Raw genomic sequence first — 19,371 nt, forward strand, 5'->3', positions numbered from 1 at the left:
GTGAAGTTGTACCCTAGACGCTAATCTTGGATCAGTTCTACATTTCCCCCACTAATGGTTAAGGTTAGGGGAGGCTGACCCTGAGTGAAGTTGTACCCTAGACGCTAATCTTGGATCAGTTCTACATTTCCCCCACTAATGGTTAAGGTTGGGGGAGGCTGACCCTGAGTGAAGTTGTACCCTAGATGCTAATCTTGGATCAGTTCTACATTTCCCCCACTAATGGTTAAGGTTAGGGGAGGCTGACCCTGAGTGAAGTTGTACCCTAGATGCTAATCTTGGATCAGTTCTACATTTCCCCCACTAATGGTTAAGGTTAGGGGAGGCTGACCCTGAGTGAAGTTGTACCCTAGATGCTAATCTTGGATCAGTTCTACATTTCCCCCACTAATGGTTAAGGTTAGGGGAGGCTGACCCTGAGTGAAGTTGTACCCTAGACGCTAATCTTGGATCAGTTCTACATTTCCCCCACTAATGGTTAAGGTTAGGGGAGGCTGACCCTGAGTGAAGTTGTACCCTAGACGCTAATCTTGGATCAGTTCTACATTTCCCCCACTAATGGTTAAGGTTGGGGGAGGCTGACCCTGAGTGAAGTTGTACCCTAGATGCTAATCTTGGATCAGTTCTACATTTCCCCCACTAATGGTTAAGGTTGGGGGAGGCTGACCCTGAGTGAAGTTGTACCCTAGATGCTAATCTTGGATCAGTTCTACATTTCCCCCACTAATGGTTAAGGTTGGGGGAGGCTGACCCTGAGTGAAGTTGTACCCTAGATGCTAATCTTGGATCAGTTCTACATTTCCCCCACTAATGGTTAAGGTTAGGGGAGGCTGACCCTGAGTGAAGTTGTACCCTAGATGCTAATCTTGGATCAGTTCTACATTTCCCCCACTAATGGTTAAGGTTGGGGGAGGCTGACCCTGAGTGAAGTTGTACCCTAGATGCTAATCTTGGATCAGTTCTACATTTCCCCCACTAATGGTTAAGGTTAGGGGAGGCTGACCCTGAGTGAAGTTGTACCCTAGATGCTAATCTTGGATCAGTTCTACATTTCCCCCACTAATGGTTAAGGTTGGGGGAGGCTGACCCTAGATCTGTAACTAGGGGAAACTTAAACCCAAAGTGAACAGGGTTCATCTGCTCCTTATCAGACCATTATAACAATCCTAATTCATTGCATATTCCACCCTATTCCAGAGCCACACAAGGAGTCTCTGGTCAACAGTAACACACTGCATTATGGGAGAATAGGGTCTCTGGTCAACAGTAACACACTGCATTATGGGAGAATAGGGTCTCTGGTCAACAGTAACACACTGCATTATTGGAGAATAGGGTCTCTGGTCAATAGTAACACACTGCATTATGGGAGAATAGGGTCTCTGGTCAACAGTAACACACTGCATTATGGGAGAATAGGGTCTCTGGTCAACAATAACACACTGCATTATGGGAGAATAGGGTCTCTGGTCAATAGTAACACACTGCATTATGGGAGAATAGGGTCTCTGGTCAATAGTAACACACTGCATTATGGGAGAATAGGGTCTCTGGTCAACAGTAACACACTGCATTATGGGAGAATAGGGTCTCTGGTCAACAGTAACGCACTGCATTATGGGAGAATAGGGTCTCTGGTCAACAGTAACACACTGCATTATGGGAGAATAGGGTCTCTGGTCAACAGTAACGCACTGCATTATGGGAGAATAGGGTCTCTGGTCAACAATAACACACTGCATTATGGGAGAATAGGGTCTCTGGTCAACAGTAACACACTGCATTATGGGAGAATAGGGTCTCTGGTCAACAGTAACACACTGCATTATGGGAGAATAGGGTCTCTGGTCAACAGTAACACTGCATTATGGGAGAATAGGGTCTCTGGTCAACAGTAACACACTGCATTATGGGAGAATAGGGTCTCTGGTCAACAGTAACGCACTGCATTATGGGAGAATAGGGTCTTTGGTCAACAGTAACACTGCATTATGGGAGAATAGGGTCTCTGGTCAACAGTAACACACTGCATTATGGGAGAATAGGGTCTCTGGTCAACAGTAACACACTGCATTATGGGAGAATAGAGTGACTTTGTCCCTTTTAGTAATTATATTTCTGTGACTATCATTCCAGGTGCACCATGCCCAGTCATCAGGCCACGCCCACGGGGGCGGGACTGTGGCCACCTCCATCCTGGTCACCTGTCTGATAGTCTGCGTCATCGCTGGCCTCACCTATTACGTCTTCAAACACAAGAACGACGCCTTCCGCTTCCACTACTTCAAGGTAACAAGCCCTTCCAACACTACTATAGACCAGGGCCGTTGGGCCCACAGGGCTCTGATCAACACTACTATAGACCAGGCCCACAGGGCTCTGATCAACACTACTATAGACCTGGCCCATTGGGCCCACAGGGCTCTGATCAACACTACTATAGACCAGGGCCGTTGGGCCCACAGGGCTCTGATCAACACTACTATAGACCAGGCCCATTGGGGCCACAGGGCTCTGATCAACACTACTATAGACCAGGGCCGTTGGGCCCACAGGGCTCTGATCAACACTACTATAGACCAGGGCCACAGGGCTCTGATCAACACTACTATAGACCAGGGCCATTGGGCCCACAGGGCTCTGATCAACACTACTATAGACCAGGCCCGTTGGGCCCACAGGGCTCTGATCAACACTACTATAGACCAGGCCCATTGGGGCCACAGGGCTCTGATCAACACTACTATAGACCAGGGCCGTTGGGCCCACAGGGCTCTGATCAACACTACTATAGACCAGGGCCACAGGGCTCTGATCAACACTACTATAGACCAGGGCCATTGGGCCCACAGGGCTCTGATCAACACTACTATAGACCAGGGCCACAGGGCTCTGATCAACACTACTATAGACCAGGCCCACAGGGCTCTGATCAACACTACTATAGACCAGGCCCATTGGGCCCACAGGGCTCTGATCAACACTACTATAGACCAGGGCCACAGGGCTCTGATCAACACTACTATAGACCAGGCCCGTTGGGCCCACAGGGCTCTGATCAACACTACTATAGACCAGGCCCACAGGGCTCTGATCAACACTACTATAGACCAGGGCCACAGGGCTCTGATCAACACTACTATAGACCAGGGCCACAGGGCTCTGATCAACACTACTATAGACCTGGCCCATTGGGGCCACAGGGCTCTGATCAACACTACTATAGACCTGGCCCATTGGGGCCACAGGGCTCTGATCAACACTACTATAGACCAGGGCCGTTGGGCCCACAGGGCTCTGATCAACACTACTATAGACCAGGCCCGTTGGGCCCACAGGGCTCTGATCAACACTACTATAGACCAGGGCCGTTGGGCCCACAGGGCTCTGATCAACACTACTATAGACCAGGCCCGTTGGGCCCACAGGGCTCTGATCAACACTACTATAGACCAGGGCCGTTGGGCCCACAGGGCTCTGATCAACACTACTATAGACCAGGCCCATTGGGCCCACAGGGCTCTGATCAACACTACTATAGACCAGGCCCATTGGGCCCACAGGGCTCTGATCAACACTACTATAGACCAGGCCCACAGGGCTCTGATCAACACTACTATAGACCAGGGCCGTTGGGCCCACAGGGCTCTGATCAACACTACTATAGACCAGGCCCATTGGGCCCACAGGGCTCTGATCAACACTACTATAGACCAGGGCCGTTGGGCCCACAGGGCTCTGATCAACACTACTATAGACCAGGCCCATTGGGCCCACAGGGCTCTGATCAACACTACTATAGACCAGGGCCGTTGGGCCCACAGGGCTCTGATCAACACTACTATAGACCAGGGCCGTTGGGCCCACAGGGCTCTGATCAACACTACTATAGACCAGGGCCGTTGGGCCCACAGGGCTCTGATCAACACTACTATAGACCAGGGCCGTTGGGCCCACAGGGCTCTGATCAACACTACTATAGACCAGGGCCGTTGGGCCCACAGGGCTCTGATCAACACTACTATAGACCAGGCCCGTTGGGCCCACAGGGCTCTGATCAACACTACTATAGACCAGGCCCATTGGGCCCACAGGGCTCTGATCAACACTACTATAGACCAGGGCCGTTGGGCCCACAGGGCTCTGATCAACACTACTATAGACCAGGGCCGTTGGGCCCACAGGGCTCTGATCAACACTACTATAGACCAGGCCCATTGGGCCCACAGGGCTCTGATCAACACTACTATAGACCAGGCCCACAGGGCTCTGATCAACACTACTATAGACCAGGGCCGTTGGGCCCACAGGGCTCTGATCAACACTACTATAGACCTGGCCCATTGGGCCCACAGGGCTCTGATCAACACTACTATAGACCAGGCCCATTGGGCCCACAGGGCTCTGATCAACACTACTATAGACCAGGGCCGTTGGGCCCACAGGGCTCTGATCAACACTACTATAGACCAGGCCCACAGGGCTCTGATCAACACTACTATAGACCAGGCCCGTTGGGCCCACAGGGCTCTGATCAACACTACTATAGACCAGGGCCGTTGGGCCCACAGGGCTCTGATCAACACTACTATAGACCAGGGCCGTTGGGCCCACAGGGCTCTGATCAACACTACTATAGACCAGGCCCATTGGGCCCACAGGGCTCTGATCAACACTACTATAGACCAGGCCCACAGGGCTCTGATCAACACTACTATAGACCAGGCCCGTTGGGCCCACAGGGCTCTGATCAACACTACTATAGACCAGGCCCACAGGGCTCTGATCAACACTACTATAGACCTGGCCCATTGGGGCCACAGGGCTCTGATCAACACTACTATAGACCAGGCCCATTGGGCCCACAGTGCTCTGATCAACACTACTATAGACCAGGCCCGTTGGGCCCACTGGGCTCTGATCAACACTACTATAGACCAGGCCCATTGGGCCCACAGGGCTCTGATCAACACTACTATAGACCAGGCCCATTGGGCCCACAGGGCTCTGATCAACACTACTATAGACCAGGCCCACAGGGCTCTGATCAACACTACTATAGACCAGGCCCGTTGGGCCCACTGGGCTCTGATCAACACTACTATAGACCAGTACTACTACTGTTACTCAGTAGCGCAGCTTTCAAGTCTACCCTAGCCCACATAATACTTTATTTATTTAGTTTTCTTCAATTTCAAAAAAACAGTTTTCAGTGGTTGAAAAGCGTATAGTCCTGTGTGGCTCAGTTGGTAGAGCATGGTGTTTGCAACGCCGGGGGTTGTGGGTTCGATTCCCACAGGGGACCAGTACGGAGAATTTTTTTAATGAAATTCAGTACTGTAAGTCGCTCTGGATAAGAGCGTCTGCTAAATGACTAAAATATAAATGTACAATAATGTGGGAACCAAATCCACCTGGAGTTGGGTTACTTTTTGACCAGTAACTCAGAGGACTTTGACATTCTCCGTATTGTGTGTTAGTTGTTTTGTATTTTACATTTGTGTGACTTGTCTATCAGTGTGTATTTTTGTGGACCCCAGGAAGTGTAGCCGCTGCTGTAAAAAGCCCATGGGTTTTTAAACAAACACATTTTACACATTTGACATTCACCGAATAACAATAGCCAGAAATCCAGTCTGTCTTTGCCAAAATTCCACTCCTTGTCAAGCTAAACAATTTTTTTGCCATTGCAAGGAGTAGCAAGGAGGTAGGGAGGGGGGAAAACTGAAAACTAGCTGTTATTGGCAGAGACGATTGGAACTCTTTCTAATTTGTCTATTAACTCATATATAAATGATGTCACCATGGAAGGCCAAAACTCCATCCCACCAAAACAGGCTGACATTTCAGTCAGCCTTTTCAAATAGCTTACATTAAAACAGGCATTATCATCATCAATTTCACAGTATTTTTCCAAGCTCAGCGTTGTTTATTAGGTATACCAGCCCATTCACGAAAGTGTACTGCTTCTACAGACAGTGAGTCTCGTGGTTGTGGCTTGTTATATCAAGCAGGCAGACAGGCATCGAGACATTCAGTTACTGTTCGGTTGAATGTTAGAATGGACAAAACGAGTGACCTACGCGAATTTGAGAGTGGTGGGATCGTCGGTGCCAGGCGTGCCAGTTCCAGTACCTCAGAACAGCCAGCCTCCTGGGTTTTTCACGTACGACAGTGTCTAAGGTTTACAGAGAATGGTGCGACAAACCAAAACATCCAGTCAGCGGCAGTCCTGTTGGCGAAAACAGCTCGTTGATGAGAGGTCTAAGAAGAATGCCAAGAATCATGCAAGCTAACAGACGGGCCACAAACAGGCAAATAACGGAACAGTACAACAGTGGTGTGCAGAACAGCATCTCAGAACAAACAACTCGTTGGTCCTCGTCACGGATGGGCTACTGCAGCAGACGACCACACCGGGTTCCAATCAGATAAAAACAAGAAGAAGCAGCTCCAGTGGGCAGGTGATTACTGACACTGGACAAATGAGGAGTGGAAAAACATTGCCTGTAACATGACAGCGAGTTCAGTTTACTTGAGCGGTCTGCGCAGTCCCCAAACCTCAACCTTATAGAGCATCTTTGGGATGAGATGGAAAGGGCTGGTCACAGCATGAATGTACCACCGTCCAATCTGCAGCAACTGCGAAATGCCATTGCGTCAGCATGGACCAGCATCCCTTTGGAAAGCTTCCGACACCTTGTAGAATGCCCCAAATAATTCAGGCTGTTCTGGAGGCAAAGGGGGGTCCAATCCGGTACTAGATGGGTGTACCTAATAAACAGTCTGGTGTGTATATGAAACACAGGGAATCACATTTTTGACTGTACTGTGTCTTTAAGTGTGACTGGGGACCCCTCTGAGCCAGGTTTCTCTAGATTTGTTTCCTGGCCACTGTGCTCTCCCTTTCTGCTTGCTCTTTGGGGTCTAGGCCAGGTTACTGTAGATCACTTTGTGACAACTGCTGGTGTAAAAACCCACTGGGCACAAACAGGTTGAATCAACGTTCTTTCAATGTAATTTCTCACTGTATTGTGAAGTGGAATCTATGCAAAAAGTCATCAACTGTGTTACTATTTAGGCCCATATAACATTAGGGAAGTCATCAACAGCTACTGTTTCAGTTCAACCCAGGGGTCAACTAAAATATAGACCTAGGGTTTCAGGCTTTGGTAGATTTCCAAATATAATCTTCAAGTTAATAATTGGTATGCTGGATACACTTCTCAATTTCAACCTAAAATGCATTTAAAGTTTGATTTGATTTAGTCCTATTCATCAACATAATTTTTTTTGGTTAAGATGGAGACGTGAATCAAACATATAAATTATTCATTTGGATATTGAATTGTGTTTGGTTGCGTGAGTTTATTTTTTACAGGGACAGTGCACATTAATGTTTCAGTAAAGTGCCGGTTTTAGCCAGCTGGCTAATTTTCAACCGCAGTCCCTGCGCAGGTTATTAAAAACTATTCCAATAACAATACAGACAATATATATATTTTTTGTTGTTGATATTATACAAATATCAAGATATTTGGATGCGTTGACAACTAAACACAATTCAATATCACTTTTGAAATACAGTAAATAGCTTATTAACTTGTGGAAGTTAAGAAATGGTGTTGGATTCACATCCAATAAGAATAGGATTCAGCCAGTGGCTCAGATCAAACTGTCCAAGCATTACATGCATCTCCTTTAAATTGTTGACAACCAAACACAAATCAATATTGTTTTTGTAATACAGTAAATATTCTAACATTAGGCTCTCTTACAAACTAATGTAACACTATTTATTTATTCAAATTTAAAATGATAAATTCATGGCCACTGTAACTATAAATGTCTAATGTAATTATAGATTTTTATATATTTTTTAAATGTAATTGAACCTTTATTTAACTAGGCAAGTCAGTAGAAAGTGTGCATGTTCAAGATGGCAGGTTCAAGATGGCAGGTTCAAGATGGCAGGTTCAAGATGGCAGGTTCAAGATGGCAGGTTCAAGATGGCATGGTCTGTGGAGATCTTCACCATTGCTGTAATAAATCTGTGCAGAATCTGGAACAGTGCTGATCACTTGTACTTTTAATGGAATCTCATCTACAATCCAGGTCATTTTGGTTCTGCTATTAGATGGAGCACACTGATAACGCATTAAGGCATGGATTCATTCAGATCGAGCGTTAACGAGCATTCGCATAGCAGATGTTTTGGCGGTGTTGGAGGTTTAACTGCGATATGAGCCGACATATCGGCGGACGGCTACTCGTCACCAACCACTTCCTTTCTTTGTCCCTGCTCCATTAGAAATGTTACCTCGTTAGAAATAAAGGCTAGGCTACCTCGTTAGAAATAAAGGCTACCACTTTAGAAATAAAGGCTAGGCTACCTCGTTAGAAATAAAGGCTACCACATTAGAAATAAAGGCTAAGCTACCACGTTAGAAATAAAGTCTAGGCTACCACGTTAGAAATAAAGGCTACCTCGTTAGAAATAAAGGCTAGGCTACCACGTTAGAAATAAAGCCTAACTCGTTAGAAATAAAGGCTACCACATTAGAAATAAAGGCTACCACGTTAAAATAAAGCCTAGGCTACCACATTAGAAATAAAGGCTACCACGTTAGAAATAAAGGCTACCACATTAGAAATAAAGGCTACCACGTTAAAAATAAAGGCTAGGCTACCACGTTAGAAATAAAGGCTACCACGTTAAAAATAAAGGCTAAGCTACCACGTTAGAAATAAAGGCTACCTCGTTAGAAATAAAGCCTAACTCGTTAGAAAAAAAGGATACCACATTAGAAATAAAGTCTAGGCTACCTCGTTAGAAATAAAGGCTATCTCGTTAGAAATAAAGGCTACCACGTTAGAAATAAAGAATAGGCTACCACGTTAGAAATAAAGGCTAGGCTACCACGTTAGAAATAAAGGCTAGGCTACCACATTAGAAATAAAGGCTAGGCTACCACGTTAGAAATAAAGGCTACCACGTTAGAAATAAAGGCTACCACGTTAGAAATAAAGGCTAGGCTACCACGTTAGAAATAAAGGCTAGGCTACCACGTTAGAAATAAAGGCTACCTCGTTAGAAATAAAGGCTACCTCGTTAGAAATAAAGGCTACCGCGTTAGAAATAAAGGCTACCGCGTTAGAAATAAAGGCTACCGCGTTAGAAATAAAGGCTAGGCTACCACGTTAGAAATAAAGGCTACCACGTTAGAAATAAAGGCTACCTCGTTAGAAATAAAGGCTAGGCTACCACGTTAGAAATAAAGGCTACCACGTTAGAAATAAAGGCTACCTCGTTAGAAATAAAGTCTACCACGTTAGAAATAAAGGCTACCTCGTTAGAAATAAAGGCTACCTCGTTAGAAATAAAGGCTACCTCGTTAGAAATAAAGGCTAGGCTACCACGTTAGAAATAAAGGCTACCTCGTTAGAAATAAAGGCTACCTCGTTAGAAATAAAGGCTACCTCGTTAGAAATAAAGGCTACCACGTTAGAAATAAAGGCTACCACGTTAGAAATAAAGGCTACCACGTTAGAAATAAAGGCTACCTCGTTAGAAATAAAGGCTACCTCGTTAGAAATAAAGGATACCTCGTTAGAAATAAAGGCTACCTCGTTAGAAATAAAGGCTAGGCTACCTCGTTAGAAATAAAGGCTAGGCTACCACGTTAGAAATAAAGGCTACCACGTTAGAAATAAAGGCTACCTCATTAGAAATAAAGGCTACCTCGTTAGAAATAAAGGCTACCACGTTAGAAATAAAGGCTACCACGTTAGAAATAAAGGCTACCTCGTTAGAAATAAAGGCTACCTCATTAGAAATAAAGTCTACCACGTTAGAAATAAAGGCTACCTCGTTAGAAATAAAGGCTAGGCTACCACGTTAGAAATAAAGGCTAGGCTACCACGTTAGAAATAAAGGCTACCTCGTTAGAAATAAAGGCTAGGCTACCACGTTAGAAATAAAGGCTACCTCGTTCGAAATAAAGGCTACCTCGTTAGAAATAAAGGCTACCACGTTAGAAATAAAGGCTACCACGTTAGAAATAAAGGCTAGGCTACCGCGTTAGAAATAAAGGCTACCTCGTTAGAAATAAAGGCTAGGCTACCACGTTAGAAATAAAGTCTACCACGTTAGAAAAAAAGGCTACCTCATTAGAAATAAAGGCTACCACGTTAGAAATAAAGGCTAGGCTACCACGTTAGAAATAAAGGCTACCTCGTTAGAAATAAAGGCTAGGCTACCACGTTAGAAATAAAGGCTACCTCGTTAGAAATAAAGGCTACCTCGTTAGAAATAAAGGCTAGGCTACCTCGTTAGAAATAAAGGCTAGGCTACCACGTTAGAAATAAAGTCTACCACGTTAGAAATAAAGGCTACCTCGTTAGAAATAAAGGCTACCTCGTTAGAAATAAAGGCTACCTCGTTAGGAATAATGGCTACCTCGTTAGGAATAAAGGCTACCTCGTTATAAATAAAGTCTACCTCGTTAGAAATAAAGGCTACCTCGTTAGAAATAAAGGCTAGGCTACCTCGTTAGAAATAAAGGCTAGGCTACCACGTTAGAAATAAAGTCTACCACGTTAGAAATAAAGGCTACCACATTAGAAATAAAGGCTACCACGTTAGAAATAAAGGCTACCACGTTAGAAATAAAGGCTACCTCGTTAGAAATAAAGGCTACCTCGTTAGAAATAAAGGCTACCACGTTAGAAATAAAGGCTACCACGTTAGAAATAAAGGCTACCTCGTTAGAAATAAAGGCTAAGCTACCACGTTAGAAATAAAGGCTACCACGTTAGAAATAAAGGCTACCACGTTAGAAATAAAGGCTAAGCTACCACGTTAGAAATAAAGGCTACCACGTTAGAAATAAAGGTGTAGAAGCACACATTGAGAATTTGCCTCTCTGAGTGGGTGAATCAAGGTTACCCACATTTCCACGTTGAAATGACATGGTATGCCCAGATAAAGGGTCTTTCTAAAAAAACAGATCTGATTGACTGACATGTCTCGTCTCCCATGGTGACAGAATGAAGAGGAGGGGGATAAGCCTGCTCTGGTGTCTATTCCCAACCCGCTCTACAGCGGTTACAGGGCCTTCAACCAACCCTTTGGAATCAATGAACAATATGTAAGTCTCAATAATCATCTGTTAATATCTCAATAATGTTACTGATCCAATGTACAAGTGTCAATGTTATATCTCAATAACACAACTGATCAATACGTAAGGGCAGGATTCAATCTGATCCTGCCTGTTAAACAACGTTATATTTAAAGGTAATTACTGATTGAGGCGACATACGTATGTGGCTCAGTTGGTAGAGCATGGTGTTTGCAACGCCAGCATGGTGTTTGCAACGCCAGGGTTGTGGGTTCGATTCCCACGGGGGGGCCAGTACAAAAAAAATGTATGAAATGAAATGTATGCATTCACTACTGTAAGTCGCTCTGGATAAGAGTGTCTGCTAAATGACTAAAATGTAAAAAATGTAGTGTGGGATGCAGTCTGTGAATGTGGGGACATTGCCTTTAAAAGCTGCGTTGTCAACAACCCACAAATCAGATTGAATGTTGACCTAAGTCAATTTTATAATCTCAGTACTGTTAAAGCTTAAAACACGTTTTATTTGAACCACATTAGATTTACTCTAAAATCCATACTGAACTTCTGCCTCTGGGGGTGCTCTCCAGCCAAAAGGGGATCCCCGGAATGGACAGAAATACTGTTCAGAAATAACCTCATGAGTAATCTTATGGTTTAATATTTTCTTTCCCTGTCTAGGAAGAAGCTGAAGCAGCAGCGGAACCAGCAGAACCAGTTCCTCAACTACTGGATTTATGAGAACAGTAACAACATTATGCGCTAAGGAAGGGCTGGAGTGAATTGACTTTCTGCATTTGAACAAACTATGCTGGGAATGTGTAAATAAAATATGACCTAGGTCTATATTTTCCAAAGACAATGGCTGGGATTCAATCCGTAAAATGCTGTCTGTGCTTTTTAAAGGAGATGGCTGGGATTCAATCCGTAAAATGCTGTCTGTGCTTTTTAAAGGAGATGGCTGGGATTCAATCCATAAAATGCTGTCTGTGCTTTTTAAAAAGCGGAGATGGCATTACTGGCAAACACGATTAGAATTTACCTTAAAATGTCAAACTTGTTCAAACCTGCGCATTGTCAGCTGTCCTATGCGCTGCTCTATTACATGCTTTGAATTTAATCCTGGCCTAAACTCGGCGGCAGGTCTGTTTTCACCTTCCAAAATGTTAATAAGGGACTAGGACTAAGCTGTTCAGAACTGGATTGAAGACGCGACCCTCCACAGAAACAACACTGATGCAAAATGTCAGGCATGTTTATATGACACTGTATTAAAATATTCCTTCTATGCATCCCTTGTATAGATTATTGGTCATTATTTGATGGTATAAATTCTGTTACTACAGCAATAACCATTTTACATATGAACACCCTTTCACCCAACAATCACATTCTTCATTTAAATTAGATTTTCTCCAGATTCATCTTTTTTTAGATTTAAGATGTATTTTACAACACATAGCAGATTGTTTTATATAGATATTAATCTTCTGGACTGACACCATTAGAAAGCCTACCTTAAGTTCACGTTTGTTAACCCGACTTTAGTAGAAATACATTTTTACTTCTAAAATGAAAACCTCAGCTTCCCTTTTAAGCCGCAAACCTTCTCAAAGAGGGAGCTCCACCCCCCCAGGACTCTGCTCCTCAGAGGGAGCTCCACCCCCCCCCCCAGGACTCTGCTCCTCAGAGGGAGCTCCACCCCCCCACCCCCAGGACTCTGCTCCTCAGAGGGAGCTCCACCCCCCCCCAGGACTCTGCTCCTCAGAGGGAGCTCCACCCCCCCCAAGGACTCTGCTCCTCAGAGGGAGCTCCACCCCCAGGACTCTGCTCCTCAGAGGGAGCTCCATCCCCAGGACACTGCTCCTCAGAGGTAGCTCCACCCCCAGGACTCTGCTCCTCAGAGGTAGCTCCACCCCCAGGACACTGCTCCTCAGAGGTAGCTCCACCCCCAGGACACTGCTCCTCAGAGGGAGCTCCACCCCCAGGACACTGCTCCTCAGAGGTAGCTCCACCCCCAGGACTCTGCTCCTCAGAGGGAGCTCCACCCCCAGGACACTGCTCCTCAGAGGTAGCTCCACCCCCAGGACTCTGCTCCTCAGAGGTAGCTCCACCCCCAGGACTCTGCTCCTCAGAGGGAGCTCCACCCCCAGGACTCTGCTCCTCAGAGGGAGCTCCACCCCCCCACCCCCAGGACTCTGCTCCTCAGAGGGAGCTCCACCCCCCCACCCCCAGGACTCTGCTCCTCAGAGGGAGCTCCACCCCCCCACCCCCAGAGCTCTGCTCTCACAAAGCAGCGCACCCATCCCCCCCAGAATGGAGGGAAGAGAAGGAGAGAGGGAGAGGAGCAGAGCTGCGGTATTGGCGGGAGCAGCATGAACAGAGAGAAGGAGAGAGGGAGAGGAGCAGAGCTGCGGTATTGGCGGGAGCAGCATGAACAGAGAGAGAGAAGGAGAGAGGGAGAGGAGCAGAGCTGCGGTATTGGCGGGAGCAGCATGGAAAAGGTTCAATATGAATGGATAAAGCATCACCTTTAGTCATCCTAGCAGGATGACCTTTGTCAGCTGGCTGGTGGGATGACTAACAAGATTGACAATGGAAACAGATATTTTATTTAAACCTGTAACCCAAACAGATTTGTCAAAATCAATATATTTATTTAATCTAACACTGATGCGATCGAAATGTTTAGATATTTTCCATTGAGCCAACACACTACATGACCAAAAGCGTGTGGACACCTGCTCGTCGAACATCTCATTCCAAAATCATGGGCATTAATATGGAGTTGGTCCCCCCCATTTGCTGCTATAACAGCCTCCACTCTTCTGGGAAGGCTTTCCACTAGGATGTTGGAGCATTGCTGCTATAACAGCCTCCACTCTTCTGGGAAGGCTTTCCACTAGATGTTGGAACATTGCTGCTATAACAGCCTCCTCTCTTCTGGGAAGGCTTTCCACTAGGATGTTGGAGCATTGCTGCAGGGACTTGCTTCCATTCAGCCACAAGAGTATTAGTGAGAGCAGGCACTGATATTGGGTGATTAGGCCTGGCTCACAGTCGGCGTTCCAATTCATCCCAAAGGTGTTCGATGGGGTTGAGGTTAGTCAAGTTCTTCCACACCGATCTCGACAAACCATTTCTTTATAGACCTCTCTTTGTGCACGGGGGCATTGTCATGCTGAAACAGGAAAGGGCCTTCCCTAAACTGTTGACACAAAGTTGGAATCATCTAGAATGTAATTGTATGCTGTAGTGTTAAGATTTCCCTTCACTGGAACTAAGGGGCCCATACAATGAAAAAACAGTCTCAGACCATTATTCCTCCTCCACCAAACTTTACAGTTGACACTATGCATTGGGGCAAGTAGCATTCTCATGGCATCCGCCAAACCAAGATCCATCCGTCAGACTGTCAGATGGTGAAGCGTGATTCATCACTCCAGAGAACGCGTTTCCACTGCTCAAGAGTCCAATGGCAGCCAGCTTTACACCACTCCAGCCGACGCTTGGCATTGCGCATGGTGATCTTAGGCTTGTGTGTGGCAGCTCGGCCATGAAAAAATCAATTTCAAGAAGCTCCCGACGAACAGTTATTGTGCTGACGTTGCTTCCAGAGGCAGTTGGGAACTCGGTAGTGAGTGTTGCAGCCTAGCACAGACAACTTTTAAGCGCCATGCGCTTCAGCACTCGGCAGTCCCGTTCTGTGAGCTTGTGGCCTACCACTTCGCGGCTGAGCCGTTGTTGCTCCTAGACGTTTTCACTTCAAAAACAGCACTTAAAACTTGACCTGCCTATGATGGTGCCACGTTGAAAATCAATGAGCTCTTCAGTAAGGCCATTCTACTGCTAATGTTTGTCTATGGAGATTGCGTGGCTGCGTGCTCGATTTTATACACCTGTCAGCAACAGGTGTGGCTGAAATAGTACAATCCACTAATTTGAAGACGTGTCCACATACTTATGTATATATAGTGTATTTTCTACAGATGGTCAACAAACTATCTTTTGTTAAGAAACTGCTTGCTAGAGTTAGAAAAAGGCTTTAGTTTAGGTTTAGAATAAGGCTTTAGTTTAGGTTTAGAATAAGGCTTTAGTTTAGGTTTAGAATAAGGCTTTAGTTTAGGTTTAGAGTGAAGACATGTATTCACTTCTCAACAGTTTTATTTGATGTTTGTATTGATTGTTTCATTACAATATTTAAAGCTTATACTAGCATCTACATCTCTACAGTCGATTAATTATGCCTAGCTCTGTGTGTGTGTGTGTGTGTGTGAACAGGCATGAGAATATTTTAGGTGGTAATTGGCCATACCCCTCATTAAGTCCTGATCCAGGAAAGGTGCTTACTAAAACCCATGATTAAAGTGTAGTCTATTTCAAAAGAACAGAATAGCATACTCTGAGTTGTCCTTATGTTAGGCCCTGATCTGACTATGCCATATGGCTGTGGGCTACACTCGTTCATTTAGCAGACTAGATATGCTTAGAATTCTGTGGCATTTCTTATAATTTTATAGTATGAAGAATACAATTTAACATAGCTTTATAAAATAGACAGGATATTTTCTCCAAATGATTTCAAAAGGAGGTGAGCACATTCGGCTGTTCTGTGTTGAGCGGCTAACAAAGAAACTGGTCCTCCTATATATGCTTCATTTAGAGTTATTAATGTTTAGCTGTGATACAAACGTTGGCCTATATGTTTTGATTTTTAATACTACATGATGGGACTCAAATTATGTTTTTTTTTTTTTTTTTTAAGTCGCAATACACGACACTGGATGTTGTACAAACTGGAAAACACATGTCCCCGGGCTATTTATTGTAGCCGAGGACTAAAGCAAACTTGACAGAACTTTGGTAGCGTTTTCCTCAACACATTGACTGTAGTACTCGCTTAGGAAAAACAGATCACTGCTACTCACCTTTTTCGACAAGGCCCTCCCTCGCCCTCCTTTCGGGCAAATCAGATCACGACTTTATTTTGCGCCCTCCCTTCCTATAGGCAGAAACTCGAACAGGAAGCACCCTTGCTAAGGTCTATTCAATGCTGGTCTGACCAATCAGAATCCATGCTTCAAGATTGTCTTGATCACGTGAACTGGGATATGTTCTGGGTCGCCTCTGAGAATAACATTGACGTATTCGCTGACAAGGTGAATGAGTTCATCAGGAAGTGTATAAGGGATGTTGTTCACACTGTGACTATTAAACCCTACCCAAACCAGAAACCGAGGATAGATGGCATTATTCACTCAAAACTGAAAGCATGAACCAAAGCATTTAACCATGGCAAGGTGACTGAGAATATGATTGATTACAAACAGTGTTGTTATTCCCTCTGTAAGACAATCAAACAGGCAAAATGTCAGTACAAAGACAACATGGAGTCGCAATTCAACTGCTCAGACATGAGACGTATGGCAGGGACTCCAGACAATCACGGATTACAAAGGAAAAACCCCCCACGTTGCGGACACCCACGTCTTTAGAGCAAAGTCCTGGGGGGGGGGGGGCTTTGCCTGTTTGATGGTTCGTTGGAGGGCATAGCAGGATTTCTTATAAGCTTCCGGGTTAGAGTCCCACACCTTGAAAGCGGCAGCTCTACCCTTTAGCTCAGTGCGAATGTTGCCTGTAATCCATGGCTTCTGGTTGGGGTATGTACGTACAGTCACTGTGGGGACGATGTCCTCGATGCACTTATTGATAAAGCCAGTGACTGATGTGGTGTACTCCTCAATGCTATCTGAAGAATCCCGGAACATGTTCCAGTCTGTGATAGCAAAACAGTCCTGTAGTTTAGCATCTGCTTCATCTGACCACTTTTTATAGACCGAGTCACTGGTGCTTCCTGCTTTAATATTTGCTTGTAAGCAGGAATCAGAAGGATAGAATTGTGGTTGGATTTACCAAATGGAGGGCGAGGGGTAGCTTTGTACGCGTCTCTGTGTGTGGAGTACAGGTGATCTAGAATTTTTCCCCCTCTGGTTGCACATTTAACATGTTGATAGAAATTAGGTTGAACTGATTTAAGATTCCCTGCATTAAAGTCTCCGGCCACTAGGAGTGCCGCCTCTGGGTGAGTGGTTTCCTGTTTGCTTATTTCCTTATACATCTGACTGAGTGCGGTCTTAGTGCCAGCATCCGTCTGTGGTGGTAAATAAACAGCCATGAAAAGTATAGATGGAAACTCTCTAGGCAAATAGTGTGGTCTGCATTTTATCACAAGATACTCTACTTCAGGCGAGCAAAATCTAGAGACTTCCTTAGATTTCGTGCACCAGTTGTTGTTTACAAATATGCACAAACCGCTCCCCCTCGTCTTACCGGAGTGTGCTGTTCTATCATGGCAGTGCAGCTTATATCCCGCTAGCTGAATATCCATTTTGTTATGTTACAGCCTTATTCTAAAATTGAATAAATGGTTCATTTTCATCAATCTACACACAATACCCGATAATGACAAAGCAAAAAATATATATATTTTTAAATGTATTACAAAAGATTTACATAAGTATTCAGACTCTTTACTCAGTACTTTGTTGAAGCACCTTTGGCAGCGACTACAGCCTCAAGTCTTCTTGGGTATGATGCTACAAGCTTGGCACAGCTGTATTTGGGGAGTTTCTCACATTCTTCTCAGCAGATACTCTCAAGCTCTGTCAGGTTGGATGGGGAGTGTCACTGCACAGCTATTTTCAGGTCTCTCCAGAGATGTTCGAGCAGGTTCAAGTCCGGGTTCTGGCTGGGCCACTCAAGGACATTGAGACTTGTCCCGAAGCCACTCCTGTTTTGTCTTGGCTGTGTGCTTAGGGTTGTTGTCCTGTCTGTAGCAGGTTTTCATCAATCATCTCTCTCTGTACTTTCCTCCATTCATCTTTCCCTCAATCCTGACTAGTCTCCCAGTCCCTGCCGCTGAAAAAAAACATCCCAACAGCATGATACTGCCACCACCATGCTTCACCGTAGGGATGGTGCCAGGTTTCCTTCAGGCCAAAGAGTTCATTCTTGGTTTCATCAGATCAGAGAATCTTGTTTCTCATGGTCAGAGTCCTATTGGCAAACTTCAAGCGGGCTGTCATGTGCCTTTTACTGAGAAGTGGCTTCCGTCTGGCCACTCTACCATAAAAGCCTGATTGGTGGAATGTTGCAGAGATGGTTGTCCTTCTGGAAGGTTCTCCCATCTCACCAGAGGAACTGGAGCTCTGTCAGAGTGATCACCTCCCTGACCAAGGACTTTCTACCCTGATTGTTCAGTTTGGCCAGGCGGCCAGGTCTAGGAAGAGTCTTGGTGGTTTCAAACTTCTTCCATTTCAGAATGATGGAGGCCACTGTGTTCTTGGGGACCTTCAATGATGCAGAATTATTTTGGTACCCTTCCCCAGATCTGTGTCTCAGGGCTCTACGGACAATTCCTTCGACCTCATGGCTTGGTTTTTGCTCTGACATGCACTGTCAACTGTGGGACCTTATATGGACAGGTGTGTGCCTTTCCAAATCATATCCAAATCAATTGAATTTACCACAGGTGGACTCCAATCAAGTTGTAGAAACATCTCTAGCATGATCAATGGAAACAGGATGCACCTGAGCTCAATTTCAAGTCTCATAGCAAAGGGTCTGAATACTTATGTAAATGTGATTTCATTTATTTATTTTTAATACATTAGCAAAATATGTCTAAAAATCTGTTTTTGTTTTGTCATTATGGGGTATTGTGTGTAGATAAGGGGGGAAAAAAGTTTCATCCATTTTAGAATAAGGCTTAAACATAAAACGTAAAAGTCAAGGGGTCTTAATACATCTCGAATGCACTGCACACACCCACTCTCTCTCTCAGGACTGACATTGCTCATCCTAATATTCATATGCATTTCTTAATTCCATTCTTTTAGATGCGTGTATGGTTGTGAATTGTTAGATATTACTGTGGGAGCTCGGAACACTTGAGTTTCGCTACACACGCAATCACATCTGTTAAATGTGTGTGTGTGACCAATCACATCTGTTAAATGTGTGTGACCAATCACATCTGCTAAATGTGTGTGTGTGTGTGTGTGTGTGACCAATCACATTTGTTAAATGTGTGTGTGTGTGACCAATCACATCTGTTAAATGTGTGTGTGTGACCAATCACATCTACTAAATGTGTGTGTGTGACCAATCACATCTGCTAAATGTGTGTATGTGACCAATAACACTTTATTTGGATTTGAAAGGCTCTGATTCGGTTCTTGTTCAAGCT

At 44.9% G+C, this 19,371-nt stretch overlaps 1 protein-coding gene and 1 long non-coding RNA gene across 2 annotated transcripts in view; one reads left to right on the plus strand and one right to left on the minus strand.

Annotated features, from left to right (window-relative positions):
* The window catches only part of stab1 (stabilin 1), a 204,171-nt gene extending 191,756 nt beyond the window's left edge, over nt 1-12,415 (plus strand). Inside the window, exons 67-69 of the mRNA XM_029774196.1 lie at nt 2,137-2,289; nt 11,049-11,150; nt 11,805-12,415. Of these exons, the coding sequence (XP_029630056.1) occupies nt 2,137-2,289; nt 11,049-11,150; nt 11,805-11,864 (315 nt within the window). The 3' untranslated portion in view covers nt 11,865-12,415. The remainder of the gene's footprint in view (nt 1-2,136; nt 2,290-11,048; nt 11,151-11,804) is intronic.
* Nucleotides 7,876-11,072, minus strand: LOC115207223 (uncharacterized). Its single transcript, XR_003880942.1, has 2 exons — nt 10,638-11,072; nt 7,876-10,548 (listed from the first exon to the last, which is right to left on the minus strand). It is a non-coding gene; the product is annotated as an uncharacterized LOC115207223 (long non-coding RNA).
* Nucleotides 12,416-19,371: the final 6,956 nt, after the last annotated feature.

Source organism: Salmo trutta, chromosome 14, assembly GCF_901001165.1.
Source record: "Salmo trutta chromosome 14, fSalTru1.1, whole genome shotgun sequence".
Classification (NCBI taxonomy): Eukaryota; Metazoa; Chordata; class Actinopteri; order Salmoniformes; family Salmonidae; genus Salmo; species Salmo trutta.